The 24,882-nt window shown below is 42.0% G+C and overlaps 1 protein-coding gene across 1 annotated transcript; it reads left to right on the forward strand.

The window, feature by feature from the left end:
* Positions 1-2,818: 2,818 nt before the first annotated feature.
* tns3 (tensin 3) lies at positions 2,819-23,959 on the forward strand. The gene is made up of 26 exons (XM_029524247.1): positions 2,819-2,968; positions 3,201-3,251; positions 3,507-3,629; positions 3,898-3,962; positions 5,053-5,136; positions 5,854-5,966; positions 6,410-6,470; positions 6,666-6,741; positions 6,830-6,959; positions 7,225-7,290; positions 8,152-8,253; positions 12,946-14,142; positions 16,862-17,019; positions 17,120-17,252; positions 17,364-17,447; positions 19,234-19,366; positions 19,496-20,058; positions 20,172-20,258; positions 20,341-20,472; positions 21,761-21,856; positions 22,247-22,324; positions 22,534-22,611; positions 22,836-23,004; positions 23,095-23,163; positions 23,418-23,447; positions 23,815-23,959. The coding sequence occupies exons 1-26, from the start codon at positions 2,819-2,821 to the stop codon at positions 23,957-23,959; spliced, it is 4,173 nt and encodes a 1,390-aa protein (XP_029380107.1).
* The last annotated feature ends 923 nt before the right edge of the window (positions 23,960-24,882 follow it).

The following is a 24,882-nucleotide window of genomic DNA, read 5'->3' on the forward strand; positions in this document are numbered from 1 at the left end:
TGTTACAGCTTGTACATAGTAGACCTGGCAACCCCTATTCCTGAATCTTTGTGCCTACCCCACTCCTCTACCAGACTTGCTCTCACAGTGCCATGGGTGGGCTTGGGATTTGAGTTCCTTGGCACTGCTTATTCTGCCTTTGTGAACTAATGCTGTGCCTCAAACCAGGAACAAAAGCAGTCAGTGCAAATTAAAGACCAATTATCTTTAGTGCGTGCTTGGGCAAGTCACTTGCATTGGCTTGAATGATGAGTGGGAGCGAGGTCTTTGGAGGAAAGGGATGTTGATTATGCCGTGCTGGGCATGAAAAATTCATGTGAAATTAATAAACCTGAAGTTCATTTTTCACAGATGTTATCATCTATTCTGCCGTGTCAGCTTGTGAAGCTTCATAGTTTTTAATTGAAATGACCCCAAACTTTATTTTCCTGTATGTAGTTACCTTCAAATATTTATAGTTCTATTTTATATTTATATGCATACCTGAACATCATGAGTAATAGACTTGTTGAATTGTTGTTGTACTTAGAAGTAGACAACATGATTGATACCATAGTCAAAATCTGACCCATAAAGCTGGTTGTTGTTTTACAGCTATTTTGTTGTGTAGATTAAATGTACTAGATATTGTGTGCTCATTTGTGAGTTTTGGTCGTTCCAGTAAGCAGATTTTGCAACTGTTATTACCTTTGGACAGACTTTTCCCCCTTTTTTCATTCTTTATGCTGATATACGCTAACAGGCTAAAAACAATTGCTTCATTCTTTTGCTTTTATACATGAGAGTAGTATCAATATTTTCACCTAATTTCCTCCAAGAGAGAAAAATAGTAAGTTTAGTGCTAGCAGCACCAAGTTCATTAAGTAGTACTCTTTCACACTCCTGGGTCACATAGAGGTTAAGTGTTGGTTAGAAAGCCTTCCTGTCTCTAGTTGGCACAAGTACTTTGACACTTCCAAAACATTGCCGAAGCTTCTTTCTGTATCCCTGCCCTGGAGACGCACATAGCCTAAGTACCGGCCAACCTGTTCATTAATTTCTCATTAGTCAACAGTTTCTCCTTGGAGTCTAAGGGGAAATAGACTAACCCTGCTATTAGTTCCAACAATCCCTGAGGACCTATCTCTCCTCCCACCACCTCCACCAACACACACACACTCACAATACGCCCAGCCCTGTTTCCCCGAGTGATGACCTCCTCTTTGACATGGCCTCTTTCATTCCGCTCTGAGGGTTGCTTTAAACTGTGGCTACACTGTCCCTGCTTTATAGCTACCTCCCCGGCCCCCTTCAAAGTGTTGGGTTGTAGCCTGTAGTCATAGCAGATTTAATTGACGGATGCATTCTCGACTGCGGATAATCACAACAAACAACTGGGGTAATTCGAAAAGGATGGTGATGTGTTCGCGAACTGTGAGAATGTATTTCTGTTTTGGAAAATGTGTAGTGTGTGAAATCACGGATAGATGTTTGTGACCTAGTTATTGGCACAAAATCTTGATCTGTAATAAAGTAGTGTTTGATGTATATATTCACCTATTTTGAAAACCATTTCAGAAGAAGAAAAAAGTTTTTTTATTTGTTCTTATTATTTTATTGTATGATGCCCTGACCATTCTAGTCTACAGTAACAATAAATGATAGAAAAACAATGTAAATCAGAGAAATAGAAATATGATACATATTATACATATTATATAACTGGAATTTTTTTTTTATTATTGTTAAATGCAAATGCTATAAACTAGCTAAACAACACCTGAAAACACCAAGTCAGAAAAGCCAAGAGTCACCTAAAATGTATTTAAAAAAAAAAAAAAAACAATGAAACCACAAGAGCACCCAGTTTCTGCAGCAATCAATTGAATTAACAGACCAAGATTTTTCTGTTTAAGCGCAGAGGGCTATAACACAGTAAATCGTGCCTTTCAGCAAAAATCACCTTTTTTATTTTCATGTTTTTAGTTAACTGTCTAAATGTCTAAACTTTCCTTATTTTTTCTGACCAAGGGGTAAAAACTTCAATGTGCTACTTTTATAGTCACGCAGAAATAAAGAACCAGCAAATCCCCAAAGCTGGACAGACTGGATAAATGCTGCAAACAGTTGACTTATTGATTTATCGACTTATGCAGTGTCAGCACCAGTGTTTGCAGCAACAGTACTGAAAACCAGTGCAAAGCATACAGAGATGACTAGATAATAGGGTAAGGGATCTGTATGGGTGTGATGGCAGTGGTGTCTTTGTGTGTGTGTGTGTGTGCGTACTGTGGGTCCAGACCATCACCACAGGAAGTTCATGGTAATGAAGTCACAGAGACACGCCATCTCTCAGGGATTTATGGCAACTGGTTTTAGCTGGAATTCTTTGAAAGTTTGTTTAAAAGTTTCAAAACTCATTGTAACTCCAACTGACTGAGTTTGGTCAATGAGACTGCTGGTGTGCAATCACCGGAAACCGTTGTACCTTATCTGCTAATGCAGTACAGATAAGAAACAGTCATCTTTCATGTTAAACGCCTCTGATATGTTTCTTTGGAAAACAGTACGGTACTTGTGACACACTCTGTCGACTGTTGCTGTGCAAACAAGACAACTAATGTCACAATCTCAGTCTGGAATTGAGGTCATTCTCTGAAGATATCTTCAGGAATCATGGGCACAATGACTAAAGCTGAGGACTTTGACCATCAAATATTGACTTGAGTGAAGTCACCTGCCTAAAGTTGGTGACTTTATGGTGTAGTGCTTGAAGAACCTTATCCAACTGCAGGTCTGCTATAATTTTTTTTTTAACAGGAAATTCCCAGATTCAGGGATGGAGGAGGGATATGAACTCGACCTCACGTATATCACAGAGCGTATCATTGCCGTGTCCTTCCCTCGGGGATGCTCAGAAGAGATCTACTCACATAACCTGAAGGATGTCACCCGAATGCTCAAATCCAAGCATGCGGATAATTACCTGGTCAGTGCTCATCCATGTGCTACTCAGTGTCTCACTTTGCACTTTGACTCTTGGCAACAGCAGACTTCAAACAATATTGATGTCTGATGGGTTTGCTTGAAATATTGACATAAAAGTATTGATCTGGCGCTTAGTTCATCTTTTCGTCACATGATACTGTCACAGTAAGTCGTTAAAGATGATGCCACATCAACATATTAAAGCATAGGGTTTGTTTAATTTTTTTCTTTAGATCATCAACCTCTCAGAGAGAAGACATGATCTCTCTAAAATGAATCCCAAGGTAAGTTGAAGTTACTATCATCTGTATAAAAAAAAAAAAAAAAAAAAAATACTGATAGGATGAGTGTATCAATGCGTTATCAGTCCGGGAAAAGAACAGAGCACAATGTTTCAGGGTAGAGCCTGCACATCCTCAGCCGTGTCCAACCAGACAACCGTAAACATCAGAATATTGACTGGTAATCCATTGGGACGGAAGGTGTGGCTGTGCGGAAAGATATGATATCTGTTCGCAATGTATGATGTGTGTTTTCAGACTCTAGATACAGGCTGGCCGGACCTCCATGCTCCACCTCTGGATAAGATTTGTACCATCTGCAAGGCCATGGAGAGCTGGCTCAATGCTGACCCTCAACATGTGGTGGTGATACACTGCAGGGTAAGCATTTACAGGTCATGTGTTGTCAGTAGCAACAGCACATACATCTGTTTTTGTTTCTTTTTTTTTTAGCTATGGGTGAAATAAACTTGTCTTCTTTCTTATAATAACCGTTCGGATGCCATTCTCTCTGGAAACTGTTCTAACTTGGGCAGAAAATTATTTGCTTTTGTAGGATCCCGTCATTCACAGTATGTTTGTGGCGTCAGAGGCAGAGTAAATCCACAAAAGCTGAATGTGTAGTGAATCATCTCTCTTGTTCCTTCAGGGTGGCAAGGGTCGGATCGGTGTTGTCATTTCATCTTTTGTGCATTTCACAGATGTGTCGGCAAGGTAACCACCACTATGTCTCATATTTTTGATGGTATTGGACCGTAAATGGCAGGAGTCACCATAATTTGTGTGCCACATTCATAGCTGGCAGCAAACGACAACAGCGCAGTGCAACAACCCATGAAGACTCATTTTGTAGACCACAAGCAATGTCATTGCTTAACCACAGCTGATTTATTTACCCCTTTTGATTTGGGGTCAAGGTGAATCAGAAAGTGAGTCAGAGAAAAGTTCCCTCTTTCAAAGTAAAAAGGGAAACCACACAATTTAAGCCATGAATCACCCCGTATTGAATTGCATGAATCAACTTGGAAACATGTTCGTTACTGTAATAGCTTCTGGCCAAAGTGTCAGTTTCATGAAATCTATTCATCGTGAAGAAAACCCTTTTAACCCATTTTCTAACCATTGTCAGTCAAAGAAATTCACAGAGGTTGGTGCTTCACTGAGCCCTAAAGTCAAGACATGCGACAAACATGTGGAGACAGCCTGGTGTTCTGCCGCTCTGCAGAGTCTCTCCGCGCACGGCAGACATTGTAACATGAGCACACATCAGCCTCTGACTCGGCCAATCCCTCGCTTCCCTTAGTGGTTGTGTTCCGCTAAGAGGAGACCGGGTCAGTGAAGGTGAATGTGAAAGACAGAGGGCAAAAAGAGGAGTAGAGGAAGAGATAGGAAAACAATGAGGCAGATTTACAATAGAATAGATTCAGCGGGGTGGAGCAGAGGGAGAGGGGCGATGAGAGAGCATCAGAGCTGGGGTGAAAAGGCTCCAGCGCCTGTTGGTTTTAGGTCTGTCTGAACAGCCGGGCTGTGCACACACTATGGTCTCTCTCTGTCCTCCTCTCCCCCTCCATGTTTACTTAAGGCTGCCATTCTCTTCCTCTCTGCTGGAATCCCCTGTCTCTCTGGTTACTTTCACTCCTGTCAATTATGCATGTTTATGTGTGTGTGTGTGGGTGTGGGTAGGTGTGCATTGTCCTAATTGAAGTCAGGGTTAACACCATTCAATTATAGAGCAGCAGAGTGTAATCTCTGTCAAGTCATAATTGCCTAAAGTGTTTAACGCATCTCCCTGTCTCCCTCAAAGTGCTGATCAGGCGTTGGACCGCTTCGCCATGAGGAAATACTACGATGATAAGGTCTCAGCTCTGATGACACCTTCGCAGAAACGGTAAAACCCAAAACACAAGCACGCCCTTCTGCACAGAGCATGCGTCTAACCATGTGTTGTTGCTGCTGTTTTGTTGGCCCACGTCTCTGTTCAAACACACTCACGCCTCCGACGCACCTGATTTAATGGGAATCTTTGGGTGTCTTAGTGTTGTTTGTGTGTTTGCCATTGAATAGCTTCACCATTGTTGATGGTTATAATGAGAAGGGGTTCCTATGGAAACCTGGTGTAATCCTAACCCGCATCACTATGACTCATTATTATTGTTCACACTGATGACTCTTAAACTGAGCTGGTGTCTTGAGTTTGAGCTGTCATGTTTATCTGAACAAAATTTTCCTCTGTGGTAAACAGCGACAGATGAGATTTTTCCTTTTTAAATACAAATCTCGAAATACAAAAATCCATTTGATCATTTAATGAAAGGAACCACAGTTTCCAAAATGCTGTCTGCTGACTGTCACACATTCAGAAAGCGGAGAAAGATAATACCCCTATTCTCATCTTAAATAACCGGCGCAATGTGATCAGGGTTTTCTCACCTTCGGCTAGGAAATAGAACATTTTTATTGAAATCATATTCAAAACAGGCTTTTGTGAGTTTGTTGACCAAATCGCATCATGGAAAATGTAGGAGCGAGCATTTGTGGAGCTTGACCCTTGAGACTGAAAGACAGAATAACTTGACCTGTTTTGACCAGTTTCTCTGCTTGTCAGGTATGTTTGGATTCTCAACAGTCTTCTCAGTGGCTCCATGAAGATCAATGCCTCCGCTTTGTTCCTGCACTGCGTTGTCCTTCATGGGATGCCAAACTTCGACGCCACTGGAGGTTCTTGTTGTATATTGCTTACCACTACACACAACTGCAGATCCCAATTGAAAGTACAGTTGCTGCTCCCACATCAACCACATCAGAGGTGGAGCCGTAAACAAGATGGAGACTTATCTGTATTTTATATCGTCTTTTTCCAATTCGTTCACATGCACACGCTCAGGCAGATTGAAGCACTTGCATAAACAGAGTGCCTTTCTGGGTTCCCAGTAAACCTGTGGGGATTCACACCCATGTTTACATGTAAATAGCTGTTTTCGCTCATTTCGCTGCAACAACAGAGGTTTTTGTCACATTGTGGAACTGAAATCCTTTTCTCACAACATCTTATGACATGTTAGCTGTGAGCAAACCAATCTGAGGAGCTACTCTTGAGGTCACCATCTCAAAGCAACAAACATGTATCTAATGTTTTTAATCTTTTTTTTTTTTTTTTTCAGTTTGCTGTCCCTACATTAAGGTTTACCAGGGAATGCAAGCAGTGTATTCATCTGGAATCTAGTAAGTAGTTTTCACATGTGGTACAGTAATTTGAACATTACTGTTTACTTCAAAGATTGTTCGACTACTTTAAAGCAATTTTCTGTTTAAGTTAGTTTAATGGAGATTTTAATTTTCAGTTACTGCTCTGTAAATATCTTTGATTGCTTTCAAACACTGGCTTATATCGACTGACTCTTGATGTTTTTGTTACAGTCACATCGGTCCAGGCCACAGAGACCGGATATGCATCACCCTGGAGCCTGCCCAGCTTCTAAAAGGGGACATCATGGTATGGGGGGGGGACTAAACAAAAAACCTTTTCAGAAATTTGGAGAGCAGTTCTCATTAAAGTAATCCTCCTTTTTCCATTTTTGTAGATTAAATGCTATCACAAAAGTGACCTCACTTCTGAGCGCGAAGTTATTTTCCGGCTGCAGTTCCACACGGGAGCAGTGCAGGGCTACAACCTAATGTTTGAAAAAGAAGACATGGAGGCTGCAAGCAAAGGTAAACCTAGGAAGGAGGGAAAAAACAAAACAAACAAACCCTAAGAGCAGGTCTCGACGTGCCGCCACAGTTTACAGCGCCTCCCTTGCTCCACGCAGCATCTGAACAGCAGAGTCTGGACTTAATTTAGACTTGGCACTTTGAGACCAATAATCTTGTTTTCCTAAACATGTTACGTGTACTGAGAGAATCCTGCTCACAGACAACACCATTCATCTTTCCATTTCTGCATGACAATAACATTCCTGTGTGCCTTATATTCCAGATCCCAGATTCCCAGATTATGGCAAAGTGGAACTGGTGTTCTCTGAGGGACCAGAGAGAATTCCAGGTATATACCGAAGTTGAATCTTTTTTAAAACTTGCCTAGTTGGGGAAAAACAGACTCTGTGCTTTCTCCATTTTTCCATTTGTTTCATCCTGTGCTCTGTTCCTCCCTCTCTGCCCCCTGGTGAGAAGGGATGTGGAATGCTGCCGAGGGGAAATGTAGTGTGAAGTGTGTGCTGACAGAGGGGTAAAGGAGCACAGCATGTGCTGCCCCAGATCCCCACAGGAATGAAACTATGCTGTATGGGTCTTTGGCCGTATGTGTATTTGCACACCTTTTGATATTAAACACTGTTTTCAAAATGTTATGCCGCAGACCTTTGCTGGAGTCAGACTGGTGAGTTTGATATATGCTACCAGCCTTTGTAATTAATGTTGCTCAAAAATGGGATATTTTATTTGTCAGTAGCCCATGATACATTGAAGCAGTCTGTTGGAATGAACAGTTGAATATTTGGGAAATTAATTTATTTGCTTTATTGTGGCGAGTCAGAAGAACTGCCTGTCAGTCCCTGTAAAACTCAGCAGTTAACACATTATATGCGGTTTGTTAATTCATTCATTCCTTATAAAGAAACAAACAAATAAACTGTTTGAAGGAATCTTTTGTTATTTTACTTCTGGATAGAGCACACTGAGATATTTCCGCCTGTTTCTCGTCTTTCTGTAAAGCTAAGCTAACTGCTGGCTGTGGATTCATTCTCATATAACTCTTGGCAAGAAACTAAACCTATTTTCCTAAAACTTTAGCAACTCATCTTGAGGCTTGTAAACTGGAAATTGTTGTCAAATGTAGTGGTTAAAGTCTATATTGAGGGGAAAGAACTGTAACATGATGTATCCACTGATGTTATTTTGGCTCCAGGTGCTGACAGGTGGCAGAATGGGGCAGATGTAATTGTGGACTACAACACAGCCGATCCTCTCACCCGCTGGGACTCCTACCAGAACATCTGTGATATTGAAGGTACTGTTGCTCCGCTGCATTAGTCACCACATGACTCACAGTATTTTGTTGTAACAGTGCCTAACAAATTCTTCTTAATCAGACGCTACCTGAGCAAAAATATCAGTGGTTGTTTTATGAATGGAAAAAGAGTACAGAGGGTGTTGTTATGGGATTTAATTACTATTGTTGCTTTTCCACTATTCAGTATGTTCCCCCTCTTTCTTATGTACACAAATACATGCTACATATACAACTCTCAGTTCTCTCAGTCAATTAAAACAGCATGGTAGGTCCTGTGCCCCAAGATATTGACAGTGTGACTGCTTTACAATGCACACATGGTCAACACAGGCTTAGTTTAGTTTGCAGTCACTGGTAGCAGGAGTTTTTACTCACGAGGGGGAAGGAAAGTTTTGTTTCCACAGTGCCTGTCTGCCTTTTTATTATGGCAAAACCTTACCTCTGTGTAAGAAGGTCTTAAGATTGCAGAATGATTGGTATGGCACGCGGTGTTGTTTCTTTGTGGAGGACAGGGAGGAGGAGTGTTGTTGTATGCAGTGAGTGGTGGTTTCAGAGGAAGAGCAGCTAGTTCTCAAGAGATTTCTATTTTGTTGTTTCATCAAATGAATAGGCATGCTTGAACCATCCCACACACACAGCCACGCTAGCGCCTGTGCACCCACACACACACACACACACATACATATATATATATATATATATATATATATACATATACACACATATATATTTATACACACACACTCGAACTCAAAGCCACCCTGCTGGGGCGTCCCGTCCTCACTGTGGTTGTTGCTCTCCACTCAACCACAGAATTCACAACAACCTCCCAGAATAGAGCGACGTGGTAGTGGCATTAAAACTCAGATCCACCCTTTCCCAGTATTCGCTGAGTGTTTTTATAAGCAGTTTTATGAAAATTAACTGCCCCCCCCCATTTTTTTTTTCTTTAAGCTTTCACTTTAAATATCCCCAACACGTTCATATAGTATTTTATGCAGCACCTCTGGGAATGCAATCAAAGAGCAAGCACTCAAATTTAAGAATTCATCAAAGCTCAGAAAATACATGAACAAAGAAGCGATACTTTCTCTTTTTCTTTTCTTTTTTTTTTTTCTTTTTGCAAAGCATTCATGTGGGATATTTACAGGCTTGTTTTCTCACGTAAACATTACATCTGGGATGGAAGACTGGGAGCTTTGTTGGAATTCTACATGTACTTACCAGCAGTCCTGCAGCAGGCCCAGTTTGTCTTTGAGTGGCTGTCACTCACAGACGGCTCAGGAGGAGCAAGTCCAAAAACCTTTGCCACTGTAGTGCTAAGGTTGTGAAAAGAAAACCTAATTTACTTCAATGGCTTTTCAATCACCAGTGAGTGTGTTTATCTCAATGTGTGAATTTAGAGCTGAATTTTAAAAGATTGTTTTTTCCGGGGAAGTTGTTTGCTTGAGTTTATTTTCAAAATTGGTCTTTTGGCTTTGAATGCTCAGCATTCCTCATTCTTCATGGAAATAGTAGTTTTGTTTTTTTTTTTTCATCTATATTTAAAGATCATGCATAAGTAGTAACATGAAATTTGTTTAGGCTCTCTACATCTCATACCTCTTTAAAGGGCTGGTTCACTCAAATTCCAATTTAAGAAATAGTTGCACGTAAAAATGCAGATTGTCATGTCTGCATGAATTTCTTTGATTGAGATTTGATTTGACTGATTTTTTTTTTTTTTGCCATTCCAATGCAATGAGGGTTAATTTAATATTGTTTGAGCATTCAAAAGTTAGAATTTAGAAATTCATAGTTGGTGTCCCAAATATGAATAATCCAGAGACCTTACTTTCAATCTTTAATCTTTGTAGTCATTGTTTCTGTCTGTAGAATGTAGTTCCATGTTATGGGAGGAAAATAATTTTTAAAATGCTTAAAAATCATGTCTGAAGAGATAATAACAGCATTCGGAAGAGATATAAACTCATCACATTATAAACTGCGATGAAATTAAAGATAAACCACGAGATTAGTATAATTTTGGCTGCATGCAAATGGGATGTCTTTGGTGAAGTTGTTAAATAAATAAAATGTTTTGAGAAACTGAACATAATTTTGACACAAAGTATGCTGCAAACAATTTGAAACATGTCACAGATCACGTCATTCAGAGTTCCTGCGTGGACAAGTTGTTGTCTAATGCACCAACTCATTTGTCTGAAAACTGCAACGTCTGTGGATGGTTCTACCTTTGGGAAGAACTGTTTGTGTTGATTTCATTTTGTAATGTTGTTTTTCCATATTTTGTGCACCACCAACACAACTGGATTGACTGGATCTCTTCTACTGGAGCATTAACTGTCAAGATATAATTCATTAATGAATTTTCAGGGGCTGATACCACTATGGCTGTGTAGTCCACTTGCTGTATGTACAGTGTGTCCAGATAGTACGCAGGATTTCAACACATACCAGAGAGCTGTCGTCTGCACATCGGAGGAACAAGTCAGAGCTTGGGCGGAAGAAAGCGATGATGATGATTGTCAGTATGCGTTTCGCTCACAGTCTGGCATTGAGATGGTTTGAATAACTGAGAAGGAATGGAAAGGGTTGGGTAATTGCCTAGCCATACGTGACCAGACCTCCTTCTGTGATGTTAGTGGAAGAGCTACGGTCTCGCCGCTCTCTGCACTGTAATTGGTGGATTATTCAGGGCCTTGCTGTACCACACCAACCAACATTGTGAACGCTAGATATAAATGGTTGGACTGCTTTTCTCAAGCTCGCTAGCTAAGGACATATTTGGTTAACCGTTTATGGGATTGTTTATGTCAGTGTTATACCAATAATACTGGTTTAAAAAAAAAAAAAGTTTTTATAACAATTGTTGAACCCCATAATTGAGTTTAAAGCCCATCTGTTTCATGGTGATATTGTACATCAGGAGAACAGGCGTGTAATTTCAAGACATGCAAAAGTGGGAGGAAAACAACCCTGCCGCCGCTGCTTTTCATGAGAATTGCCCAGAGCTCCAAGTAAAAGACGAGGATTGCTTTAATTAAAAAGTGTCTTTTTACAGTGTGAAAAAGTCTGGAGCTGCAGGAATGTTGTTTTCATTCTCTGATCCTCTCTGTGCCGCCCTCTCCCTTTTCTTTCTTTGCCCCCCCCGATGGGGTAGTCCCCTAACGCGGGGCAAGAGGTCCAGTTACTGCTTTCCTCTGGCCCGCCCCCAACATTAAACTCCACCCCACTTGTTTACATTCCTCTGTCCTTATTTGGAGATCTCAAGGTCCCCCTTGTGTAGAGTGCAAACACTCTCACCTTCTCAGTAGAGAAAGAAAGCAGGGCCAACTTATTCGACCTCTCTTGATCTGACCTGAACCATTATTTCCTGGCTAAAAGCCATGTCAGCTCTCATGTGCCTGCGTGGCCTTTTCTCCCCTTCAAGTTTTACTTCACGGGAGATGGGAATTGTCTTGTGCTCTTACCTGGCAGTGGCCACAAAGGTAAGGCTGTTTCTTCTTTTCTTTCTTTTTTCTGAAGACAGATGGGCAGCCGTGAGTGGGGGGAGAGAAAGGAAATGTTAGGTAGGATGACAGGGGTAACAGAGAAGAGGCAAGATGACCAGTGTTGACGGAAAAGGGGAAAACATCCGTCTTAAAGCCTGTTCACATCTTCCTCCGGGGGACGTTACGAGAGGGATTTGTTGGAAAACTCCCGGCAGAACTGACCTGCATGGAGCCCCGAGCCAAGGCTGCTCAAGGCCGTATGCGGGGGTGAGGAAAGGGGAGGGGAGCATTCATCCAGGAGCTTTCTTGAGGAAAAAAAGAGGAGGGGGACCTTTTATCATGCATGTCTGGTATTCAGATCCTCCAGTCATAGTTTGACTGAAAGGCAAGTACTTAAGGCGGCAGATTTAGGGAGAAGCATAGGAGTCATGTTCCAGTTCTTTTGTTGAGGAGTGACAGTGTAACAGCAGTTTTACTTACTTGACCACACTTCCAATGTACGTGGACTAGAAATTCTGCTCCAGTATTCATTTTGTGTGAGACCAGAAAGGCTTGATTAGAATTTCTTTTTTTTCTTTTTTTTTTATTTCTCTTTGTCATGAGTGACCTTTGTGATTTCTATGTTACTTCTGAGGATTAAGGAAGTTGTTTGGACATATGTTGGGAGTCAAGGGGCAGCTTAGAGGGAGTAGGCAGGCTTAATCACAGCAGGGTGAGGAATGCAGGGGTCAGACTCTGAAGATGCACGGCCATCTGACTCTTGTAGCGGCATACTAAATAACCTGACATCAATTATGTAACCAGAGTGTGTGCAGCATACATTAGTACCTTAGCAATTGACCTTGTGACCTGGTGGGAGAGAGGGAAGTTGTTATCAGAATATCTTTGGTTGGAATAAGGTTGGTTTAGAGGGTGAAATCAGGTGATTTGTCTCTATTCAGTTACATAATTCATGTTTCTCTCTGGAATGTTGTCTTTTTTAGCTGAGGTGTGATTGTAAGTGTTGAGCTTTGTCAATAACAGATTGTGGATGATGGAGTTTGTGGAATGGCATGACTGTGCTTGTTCTTGGAGTCCTGCATTACGTGTGGTTTTGTGTTTGTCTGTGTGTGCGTCTGCTGTTTGTGTGTCTCTGTGTGTTCGTGTGCCCATACCAGCTGACTGTATGAAGCGCTGCATCTTTTCTATTTTGCAGCGCCACGCTCTCAAGGCCTAACCCGAGACAAAGCAACTAGTAAGAGGAGCCCCAGTGGAGGAGAGGCAACGCTGAGCCAAGGGGCCCGCACAACCTCTGCCACCTCCAGCCCTGACCACAGCGACCACGCCCTCTCTGTCAGCAGTGACTCGGGCCTATCAAGCACTTCCCTGTGGGCTGACAGACCCACACCCATCACCACTGCTGCTTCCACTGCCACCATCAGGGCCAACCAGGGCCCTAGCCAGCAGGAAAAGGTCCAGCTGAAGCGCCTCCTAAGTGGCTTTGGTCTTGAGGAGCCCTCGCTGGAGGAGATGGACGATCAAAGCCCTAGGGTGGGCATCCAGCAGATTGTCCCAGCCCAAGTGCACATCAATGGAAACCCCCGTCCTAGGGAGAGGGAAACAGACATTCTGGATGATGAGGTCATTACAAGTCATGATCTGCACAGTGTAGATAGCTTGGGGACCTTGTCATCCTCCTGCCACAAGAGCAGTCAGAACTCCCTGCTGTCGGACGGCTTTGGGAGTCCTGGGGGAGAGGAACAGCAGAGCCAAAGCCAGCACAACCACCACCACCACCACCACCACCATCCGGCTCAACCTCCCATGGAGGAATATGAGAGAGCCTATACGGAGGCTCGAAAGGGCTATCTGAGCTCCCAGAGCAACTCTGTGGCTTCCTCTAATCCCAGTAGCGCTCCCATACCGAAGCAGCATGTCTACAGGCAGGGAAGCTATTCCACACAGTCCTGGGTTCGACAGCAACAGATGGTCACCGCACAGAAGTTTATCTACATGCCAGAAGAAGGAAATGATACTGAAAGATACCCAGGGAACAAGCAGGGGAGCAACTTACCCAGTGCAGGCCTGCCTGCTGAACCACAAGGCCCTATGAGGGACACAACAGTGGACGCTCTGAGAGTCACGGCGTCCCACAAGGAACAGACAATAAACAATAACAACAACAACAAACAGGACGAAGAGTTCAAATCCTTAACGATGGACATCGACAACTCCATTGACCAGCTCAATCAGCTGATCATGGACCTGGATCCCACGTTTGTGCCCGTATCGAGCTCCGTCAAGAGGAATGGCAGCATGCACAGAAACAGCTCGTCCGACAAATGCTCAAACGACATCAATCTCAGATTCAACGAAAATAAAGCAGCGGCCCCGAAAAACACGCAGCAGACAGGTAAGAGAGTCAGACAGTCTGGTTGTGGTGGTGATGATGTGGTGTGATCTGGAAGTGTGGTCATAAAATGAAATGTGTGACAGATTATCATGAAACCACAACAGCTGCTTTACTAGAAATGTCCAACATGTTTGGGAAGGATAAAAGCTGTGAAACAGCTTCACTAAACCTGCCGAGACTATTTTAAAACAGTCGCGCCTTTGAGAGTCAGCTTTCCTTCCCCAAAGTTCACTCAACAAAGCACACCTCTCCTTCCCCCACCTGGCGTGCTTTAATGGCAGAAATAGCAGGGTTGTTGCCAGGTTTTCAGATGTTTTCAGTATGTTTCTGAAGAAGGAGCACCGCCCAGACTTGTCTGTAGAGCTATCTTACTACAGGATCAGTATCGTACATGAAAAGAAGAAGAGCAGCTGTCATCAAACTTTCTGAGCATTGCTGTCTTTCAGTGTTTGATTTTAGCGACTGCGTACAGGGGAGTAGAGGCACTTACAAAATCAGTCCTACAAACAATTGTTTCTCTCAGACTTCCCTGCACACTACAATGCTTTTGTTTCATTCAATCTTTCATCTCTAGTAGATCTTTCCTCATTACGGTGTCCTGTTGTTGTTGTTGTACAGCATTGCACTTTGAAATATCCAAGTTCTTTGATATCACTTGTATGTTGCTATGGTACTGAAATGTCCCCTTTTTATTGTTGTTCTCAGGTTCGTTGTGCGTCAATAAGTTATGCATTGCCATGATTTTTGTAGCTATAGTATCCAGCACTTAGTTTCCACTTCATCCCTGATGAAAATGATCTCAGAACCATTTTCTTGGATGCCATCTGTGCTCTTGAAACATTGCAAAAGTGATTCTGTCAATAAATGTGTCCACTTCTATCACCATGCTGTACACACTGCATAGAAATCGCTTGACTACAAAGCTCCACTGTGTAAAGGTTTGCTTCACCCTGAGTTTTTTTTTTTTTTTTTTTGGTCATATTTGCTGACGACTATCTTGGTTTTATGTCAGCTCTGGCTCAGCATTAGAGGTTTGGAGGTTCAGTATTTTTGGCTCCAATAATCATGTGTGTGAAAGTGATGTGTTACGTGGTTTTAGCTGAAAGCCAGTGAGGCAGAGAAAATACAGAAAGCTGTCTGAATGTTAGCAGTGTGTAAATCACACTCCAGTAAGCGTACATGTGGTGGCAAGGGGCACAGGATAGAGAGGCCTGAGGAATTTCCAGAAGAAGAACAAGTGAGCCCGGAGGCAACGTTTTTTTCTGTTTGATTCCAAAGGCATACCTGTCTGTGCATATCACCTACGCTGAAGAACCCTTCCAGGAAAACAAACTTGGAAAGCTATAGCTCTCTTATTTGCAAATAACTTATTACGCTATGGATCGTTTGGATTTAATGTTGGCTCAAATTCAGTCTGCAGAGCTGTGTTGTTACATGAAATTGGCACTGATAGTTGTTTATGGGAAAGCAAAGCTGATGAATGTTTTGATTTCATGGATAATTTATCACTGTCGGTAAAGCAAAACTTATGACTACATTAAGTGGGCGAGGGAGATGATGGGAAATGGTGGATCGAGGTTACAGTATTTTTGTCTAGCTGCTGCTCATGTACAGCAACTGATGAGAGGTGAGAAAAGCTCAGTAAGTTGGAGGATGACCAGCAACACAAGCCAACTACCTAACAACTACCTTGGCAGAAATGATGTCAGCCAGATTTCTACTGCCTCCCTTCTCCTGAGGTCATTTACGCAGAAATTATAGCACTGAAAGTGAGTCATTGGAGAGAAATCATGTGTTCATCAAAGTATCTTAACCATTCAGATCCATGCTTGCCGGCACCCATGACTGTTTCACACACGTCTTAACCAACATACTGACAAACTTTCACACATTATCGGGGATCAGTGATACACATTAACGTACTCTCCTGTAGACAGATGTGCAATCTGTAAGAACATGAAAAGCAGTGAGCAGAGAGAATCATCGCCAAGCATGCATGACGCTGTCTGTGTCATCCATATTCTCCCCAGACCAAGTGAGTAATGACCCCCGGCAGTAGCACTTTTGCACCATTAGCATTCTTCAGGGATGAGAGGCCAAGCTCACTGGGAGGGCTCAAATTAACACCTCGGTGCTGAATGGCAGCACTCATCAGAGTTGTCACAACACTGAACCCCCCCGCCCCCCATCACCCCCACCACCACCACTACCAGCACCTCCTCGACACACATACACACACATGCTCCACACCACCGGCCAAGACCTTGGAATTCCTCAGCTGTCCGGTCCTCTGAAAACACCTTATGGGAGTAGCGGTGTGGCCATTACAGTTTATGAACTGAAAGAATAAAAATGTAGTCAGTTCCCAACTTTGTTCCAGAGAGAGCTCATTTTAATGGCTAACTCCAGCAACAAAGCTGTCTATGTTAGAATGTGAACTAAAACTACTCTGATTGTCAAAACAGCGGCAAATTTTAGTAGTGCGCAATAATCCAGTCTTAAAATTGTTGATTTAAAGGTTTGGCGGAATTGTATTAATGATATGATAATTTCTTGCCATTGTTTCTCAAACGAGTGTTTTCCAGTTGAATAGTGATCTAGAAGCACTGTTACTTCCTCTCAGTTTTTTGATATATGTTACGTTCTTGAGGACAATGGTGCCTGTAAATCGGTGAACATTTAACGACCCAGTTGCTGCTGTTTACCTGTGTGTTTCCAGCTGTGCAGTCTGGTGAGGGACGGGTGAGTGTCCCGCTGAGTTTGAGTTGTCAAGGAAGTGATGTGACAGATCACCCAGGCTTCTGTAATTCAGGATGGGGTGGGGCCGAGGAGTACAGTGGCCAGAGGACATACTCCCCCTGTCTGCCACAGTCTCAGGTAAAAACAGCACATGTGCGCACAGTGTGTAACGCTTCTAGCTGTATTTTCTTTCCCCATGAATGCATGCTTACTGTCTGTGCATGTGTGTGTGTTCCAGCATCCCATGTTGTACAGGAATGACAGCAGTGACTACAGGTCACAGGGCCCTGTGTTAGACAGCGGGGTTGAGGCTGGGAGTGACATGACACCACCCACTCCTGCCTTCCCCATATCTCCACCGACGCCGTACGGTAAGTAGCTACTGTACATAAACCTGCTGCGTCTTCATGAAGGCGTTCCATAATTCACTTAGCATGTATGTGTGATTTTTGATATCATGTTTATATCCTATGTGTTTTCAGTGAAAAACATATCAGAGTTGAATCCGCTAAGGCAAACACCATCTCCAAGCATGCAGTCATACGGAGGTTACAGAACAAACCATGGTACGTTTGACATGGCAGACTTTTCAGAAAATATCATCATGTGAAGCTGTTACGAAAAATTCGTCAAATCTGAGGGACGACTTGAAAATTTTCGCAAAGAAGCTCTTACTTTGTGAACCTAATGGTTTTGTTTAAGAAAAGGAAAAGAGCATTTCCAAAGAATTACAATTTTTGGGGGGTATTCTCCGGCAATGACATTGCATTTTAAATTAAAGATATAGAACATTTCACCTTTTTAAAAGCCTGTGGCTTTGAGGCACCTTATTATAAGATTTTAAACAATTGACCAAAATGGCACTGCCACAAAAATGTCCCCGCATATTTTTGTTTTTTTCCTTTGAACAGAGCAAAGGTAGTGAGTGACAAAAAGACAAAGGGAATGAGAGGTCATTGCAGTAGTTTCCTTTGATGTTTCACCCCATGACTGCCTGCTGCTGCCGTCTTGCCTTACCTAATAATGGTGAGAGTGTTGTTCAGGGAATCTTAGCGGTTTTTCAGACAGAGGCCGAAAACAAAGACTTCTCATGAATGAAAAAGCCGGGAGATTCCTAACCGCTCTCTGCCCTTCATGCTTGGTCACAGCCTGAAGGGAAATTTTTTCAGACATAACAGTTTGATTCTTTAGATTAGAACCAATCCCGCTCTGTTTCTTTGCGTGTGGACAAAGAAATATGGCTGTAATTTTCAGAAATGAGAAAAGTTGTGTATTTAGAGCACCTTTTTTTTTTATAGCAGAAGCATTTTTGGACTTCAATTTAAATTATCCATAATAATGCCCCTATGTTTTTTTTCTATTTAATCAATCTTAATAATAGAAATCTTAATCAATGACAATGTTATGTTGTTTTAAATTAAGTTGACTGAGGCATGTTTTTGGGCCAGTGTGGTCACAGAAGCACACGATTAGAAAAGCCTTGACCTATCTGCATGTAAATGATCCAAACCCGTAGTTTCATTTTGACTCTTCAGTGACCCCTTATTGACTTGTTCCCATAGACATCAGAACAGTATGTCTGAAGGCTGTAGGGCCTGGGAGCAGATCTGTTCCCCCGCTGTGCCTCTTCCTACCTCAGACACCCAGGCAAGAATCCCTGCATTCAGCTCTGCCACATCTCCATGGTTACTGTGGGTCACCATTACACAAAAAAACATTTGTCTCTGTGTGCACAGACGGGAAACAGGCAAGAGAAAAAAAAAATTCTTTCCCTGGCTTTGCACTTCTTGCCCCCGTGAACGATACCCATAGAAAGCTCAGCCTGTAAAACATGAGTTGCAATATGAGCTTTTAGGGTTGGATGCTGCAGACTATGCACGATTAAAAATAAGCTTTCAGATAATTATGTCAGGGGGCTTTTAATTTCTGGCTGCTGAGTTTGATTTGTTGACTCTGTGGGTTGTGGCAGCAGTAATTGGTAATTGGTTTTTATATAGATTGATGGCTGGGTTCAGGGCCATGTGGACAGTTTTCTTTTTATTTCAACTCCAACATTGATTGTTTGATGCAGGGACGAACCCAGAGCTCTTTTCTTGGGATTTTTTTTCCCCCCATATCATACAATCATATTTATTTACAGTCAGTTTGTCTCTGCTTATTTTACGTTTCTAAGTTTGTTTTCTGCAGCTTTGTGTATTTTTGTGTATTTATAGAATGTTAGATACACAAACAGCTACCATCAGACTGTAATTGTGTTTCGTGTTTTGTAATTGTGTCTTGAAGAACTCAATATGTGTACGCTTAATGCAATTTGTTTTTTGTTTTTTTTTTGTCTTTGTTGGCGTCTCACAGAACCGCGGGAATATTCAGAGACAATTGGACACGTAGGTGGTGAGGGTTTGCCAAACTCCTCTGTCAACTGCCACAGGACACTAAGTGCTACTCACTCTGCCGCCGCTGTTGGAACCCTGAAGCGAACAGACAGGTAGAAATCTGAAACAAACGTCAACCATTTTGCAAGGATGCTGATTAGTGTTAGAATTGATGGGTCTTTGTGTTGTTACTAAAGTTTTAACATCATTAAGGTTTGACGCAATTTTTTTCTGAATTCAAGCTCGTCCACGAACCAGTCCTGGCCAGAGCATCCCGTCCTGAGCCGCCACTCCTCTCTGAGCAGCTACAGCTCTGCCAGACAAGCACCACAGCACTCCATGTCACAGGACTATTGCCACCACTCTCCCCCACTGCACCATCCCCATATCCACCCGGCTCCCAACGCCCACAGCTCACCTCGAAGCAGCCAGCGAAGACATTTGCCTCACTACGCTCTGAGCCACAATCCTGCTCAAAGCTTTGATGAGCAGGATGACTTTGGCAGTGGCTATGGCTCAGACTGCCCCAGTTCCAGCTCTGCTCTGCTGGGAAATGGAGGCATGGACAAAGATCTTTTGACCGCCATGGATGGACAGAACCAGTCACAGAGCCATCCCCAGGTACAGCCCCCTCTTCTTCCTGAGAAGAAGAGGGCGTCGGATGGGGAGCATTCACTGGGAACGACCTCTCCAGCCCTCAGCGGCTTCTCAAGTCCCCACAGTGGGAGCTCTGTTAGTATCCCCTTCCCCAACGTGTTGCCTGACTTGTCAGCTCAGACAATGGGCACAGCCTCACCTCTGCCAGGTAAGCGGAGGTCTGGCTCCATTGGATTAGTACTGATGAATGAATAACACACTGGAATACTTAGTTTTAGTTTGTTGTTGTTTATTTATTTACTTTTTTTTACTTTTTTCCAGATGTACTGGCCAGCAAGCAAGTTACTGTAAAATTTGTCCAGGACACATCAAAATTCTGGTATAAACCAGATATCTCGAGGGATCAAGGTAGGCTTCTGGTGTCCACATCGTGTCCAGGCGAATATGAGAACCATAGAACAGCATCATGATTTTTTTCCCCTTCCTTCAGCCATTTCAGTCTTGAAAGACAAGGAGCCTGGCTGCTTCATTGTGAGGGACAGCCACTCCTTCAGAGGGGCTTATGGACTGGCAATGAAGGTGGCTACGCCTCCACCCTCTGTTCTCCAACAGACCAAGAAAGGTACAACATGCCTGATCGACTCACATATTAGTATAAAGAGTATAAAATATCAACTCATTTAGAAAAGTAGGAAATATGGATTAAACATGTTAACCAAAAAGTTGAAATGCATTCTTTCAATTATCATAGTAAAGATATCTCTGGTAGTCATGGGAATCACACAATCCCACACAAAGCCATCTACAGTTACAGCCCACTGTGCTCGACTTCATAGTGGAACATGAGAGTCCCCTCCTCTGGTGGTGTGTGTAAGAGTTCCTCACTCTCTTTCTCTCCTGGGCATCATCGCAATGAAGCCAAACAGACCCCTATTGCCTGATAGTCTTAGATGTACAGCTAATGTTTCACCCATTCACAAAGGATTCGGCAAGTCCATAAGCCTGCTCTGATCCCATGGCCTTCTCCTGGGAAGCACCCTGCCCCACATAACCAGATATATCTGGGGTTATATCCGGGGTTATATCCGGGGACTGTGCTCAAAACAGGTTGCTTGAATATTTACTTTCCTTGTGTGTTTGTTTCAGGAAATACAGGAAGGGATTTTGTTTTCTTAAAAAAAAAAAAAAAGCAAATTCTCTGAGGGAGTCTGTCCAAACATTGCCATGTTTCAACATGCAAAATAATAAATAAATAAAAAAAAGCTGATTGATCAGTGATACAAAATTCACACATTACTTTATCTATCCATCAGAAAACAACACACAAGGCACACAAGGGTACAATGGGTGCCCTTATGCCCTTCTTCTGCCAGCCCACCACCGCACTCAACCCTTTCATTTTATCTCCCACTCACACCTGTCCTTTTGTTTGCTCTCACCCCTCTGCAGTCCAATGGCACCTGTGGTGACATCATGACACGGCCCTTCTCCGCACTCTCAGCTTAGAGCATTGTGGGTTCTTACAAGTGTGAAACCGAACCCACCTGAAGGAGCGGGCCTTTCTCGAAGCCTTTGTGTCAAAGGCATTCCTCGCATAGACTCCTCCTGCCCCCTCAGAGGCGCTCCTGTTGAATCTTAATCCCATTAATCTCTGAGGAGAATGGAGTGATTTAATATCTTTTATGTAACTCTTTTAGGCTGAGAAATTACGTAGTACCGAAAAACGTAGTACCGAAAAACGTAGTACCGAGATAAATACTTGGAGCAGTTTTTTTTTAGGTCAGAGTAAATCTAGGGTGTCAGATAGAGAATAGTTTAGACAAAACAGACCACACACAATTGTGAGGAAATAATTCTCTCTCATATCTCTTTCTGTATCCTCTTTCGGCTCTTTTTTTTTCCCCTCACAGGAGGCGATATATCCAATGAATTAGTACGCCACTTCCTGATTGAGTGTACACAGAAGGGAGTCCGGTTGAAGGGTTGCCCCAATGAGCCTTATTTTGGTGAGCGCCTGCTTTGGAGAGACATCACTCTGCACAGTTTCATGACAACAGTGACAGCTCCTGGTAGATTGGCCACCCAACAACAAAGAGTATCATTCAGACACAGCACTGCCCTCTACTGGTGTGTGGTGCACTGTGCCGCTGGCTGGTATTGTAAAACTGCAGCATCTTCAACATGCAGTCCAGTGGATGCATCTAAGTGATTAGAAAGTTAATCCACCATGTTGTTGTCTCATTACCTGCCGTTGCTATTTTACTGTAATTATTAATGCTATAGTGAGTTTTTCTGTGATCTTTTAAGTAAGAGTAGTTAATAAATAAATAATTAATGTGATCATTTAATTATCAAATCTCACTGTAATGTTGATTTCATGTGCCGTTCTTTTACAGGCAGCCTAACCGCATTGGTCTGTCAGCATTCAATCACCCCCTTGGCACTACCCTGTAAACTTATTATACCTGACAGAGGTAAATATTCACACAGTTTTATTTTCTTGAGGAAGATTGTAGTTAGAATAGAAGATAAACACTATTTTGGTTTTGTGGTTAACTATAAAACCTAAAAGCTGTCTATTTAGCTCCTGCCATATTGTAATTTTATTTGTTTATATTTTGGTTTTCACAAAATAATCTAACTATGGTGTTTTTGGTTGTTTTGTTTTTTTTTCCTCCCATAGATCCTCTTGAAGATGTTGTGGAGAATACCTCACAATCGGTCACCAACTCTGCTGCTGAGCTGCTAAAACAGGGTGCAGGTAATTGTCCAAATGGGACTTGCTATGAATAGACACACGGCACTAGGCATAAACACTTACAAAGTCCTTGTGTGTAATGTTGTGACTCTTTTGGAAATGAGTGCACCCACACATAACCATTTATCCTGTCCTGTCATTAGGGATTGTTGGACCTTATCACTTATCCAGTTATTTGCTCTGCTGTTGTGATCTGAGTGTAATGTGACTCTTTGTGCTTCATGCAGCATGTAATGTGTGGTACCTGGGCTCAGTGGAGATGGAGTCCCTGACAGGTGTGCAGGCAGTACAGAAAGCCACCAGCATGACACTGAGCTTCAGTCCTCCACCAACCTCTACTGTGGTCCACTTCAAGGTTTCTTCCCAAGGAATCACCCTGACTGACAACCAGAGGAAGTGAGAAATATAAAAAATACTTTAACACCATACAGATAACATGAAACCAGTTCTCATGTTAACTTCTTCTTCTTTTTTTTTTTTTTTAAGGCTTTTCTTCAGGAGACATTATAATGTCAATACGGTCATATTTTGCGCTTTGGACCCTCAAGACAGAAAGTGAGTGTTGCTAATTTATAGTCTGTACACATGTGACCACAGGGTTTCAAGAGTGTTAGTCAGCGCTATTGGAAGAAAATACCTGTCATACTCTGAGAAGGAGTGGCATGACAAAATGTTTCCTAGATAATTACAGCTTGAGCCAGACATTACATGAGCAAAGGAATACCAGCAAATCAGTCCGTGAAATGTCAAATAAGACAATGACTAACTGACGCTCTAACTAGCCATTATCCTCTTTTCTTGATACATAGGTGGAAAAAAGATGGCTGTCCTTCAGCGAAGTAAGTGAAATATTATAATTATTGTAATTATTTTTATATATCGTGGTGTTCCTTTCCTTTTTTCACACTTTTATTTTTACCCTGGGTTTGCAGTCTGATTGTACTTGTATATAAATACACTTGTTTTTCTAAATTTTTTTCTTCTTCCAAATACTTTGTGTAAAATGAGATATCACTTTCTGAAAACTTTACATTGGATTGTGAATACAGATGGGCAACTTTTTAAAACCAGACTCACATCAGAGCAAAGTGAAAATTTGAATGAACCACTTTAGATAAACTCAGATCATCAGTTATTTCTAAGGGGGCTTGGTCGGTTTGAGGCAGATGACTGTGAAGCTGTTTAAACGTGCTCTACCTTTTGCAGGATTTTCGGCTTTGTGGCGAGGAAAACTGGCACTTCCATGGACAATATATGTCACCTGTTTGCAGAGCATGATCCTGAGCAGCCAGCAAGTGCCATTGTCAACTTTGTCTCAAAGGTGATGATCGGCTCACATAAGAGTAAGTAGGATGGAGCCTGGACAGACGGCAAATAAAGACTGAACGTCTGTACATTTGGACAAAATATAGACTGAAGATGGTGATGACCTGATTATTAACCCTGGATATTAACTGGATATTATTTACACTATACTGCATCAGGACATTTAGTTGTAACTTGTAGTACAACCCCCCTTGTTTCTTTTGGTTTTCCTTTCCTGTAAAGGTAAATGTAAATTAGCCAATAACAAAAAATAAATAACAAAAAGTAAAAAAGTAACTGTATTTTTTTAACTGAAGTATCTTATACAGTTATATTCTTTCACATCATATTTTAAGAACATAACACAAATGCTGCTTTTTTTATTCATACGTACAAGTTTTATGGGCAATTTAAAAAAGAACAAACTCACAACTTATGTTTGCATGTTATTCATGTTATTTTTTTTCTACTATTTAACCAAACAGGCTTCATTTAAGCCATTAACATCTTGTAATGTAGCCAACATAGAAGCACCACTAACGTTGAGCTTGTCCTTATGGAGTTGTACAAAAGAAAGTGCTGAAGATGTGTATAATTTTGTAGTGCAACAGGCTACATTGCAAACAGGATTATTTTATTTTATCTATGCAATGTAAAATTTTATTTTTTTAAACCACAGCCTTCTGTACATGTGCAGCATGTGGCTGGCTTCTCCGAACTTGTTAAATCATTTTCCTATTAAGATCTATGTGAATATGACCACTTATAAAACTGTCAGCAACAGTTTATTGAAAGTGTGTGTGTATGTATGTGTGTGTGTGTGTGTGTGTGCCAAAATGAGAAAAACCATAGAAAATATTTTAATGAAACGCTAATATATATTGACTTGACAGGAGTTGGTTAAAAACACGTTGGTACTTTGTGGACAGAAGCCAGTGGCTTCCACTTCCAGCTGCCAAATTTTACCCT

The sequence above is a fragment of the Echeneis naucrates genome, chromosome 17 (assembly GCF_900963305.1).
Source record: "Echeneis naucrates chromosome 17, fEcheNa1.1, whole genome shotgun sequence".
NCBI classification, from domain to species: Eukaryota; Metazoa; Chordata; class Actinopteri; order Carangiformes; family Echeneidae; genus Echeneis; species Echeneis naucrates.

Excerpts from the sequence above, each read along its gene's own strand:
- tns3 (XM_029524247.1), top strand. The coding sequence starts at position 2,819 with ATGGAGGAGGGATATGAACTCGACCTCACGTATATCACAGAGCGTATC. Across the intron at positions 3,630-3,897 it reads TGGTGGTGATACACTGCAGG|GGTGGCAAGGGTCGGATCGG; the intron begins GTAAGCATTTAC and ends TTGTTCCTTCAG. Across the intron at positions 23,005-23,094 it reads CTGACTGACAACCAGAGGAA|GCTTTTCTTCAGGAGACATT; the intron begins GTGAGAAATATA and ends TTTTTTTTTAAG.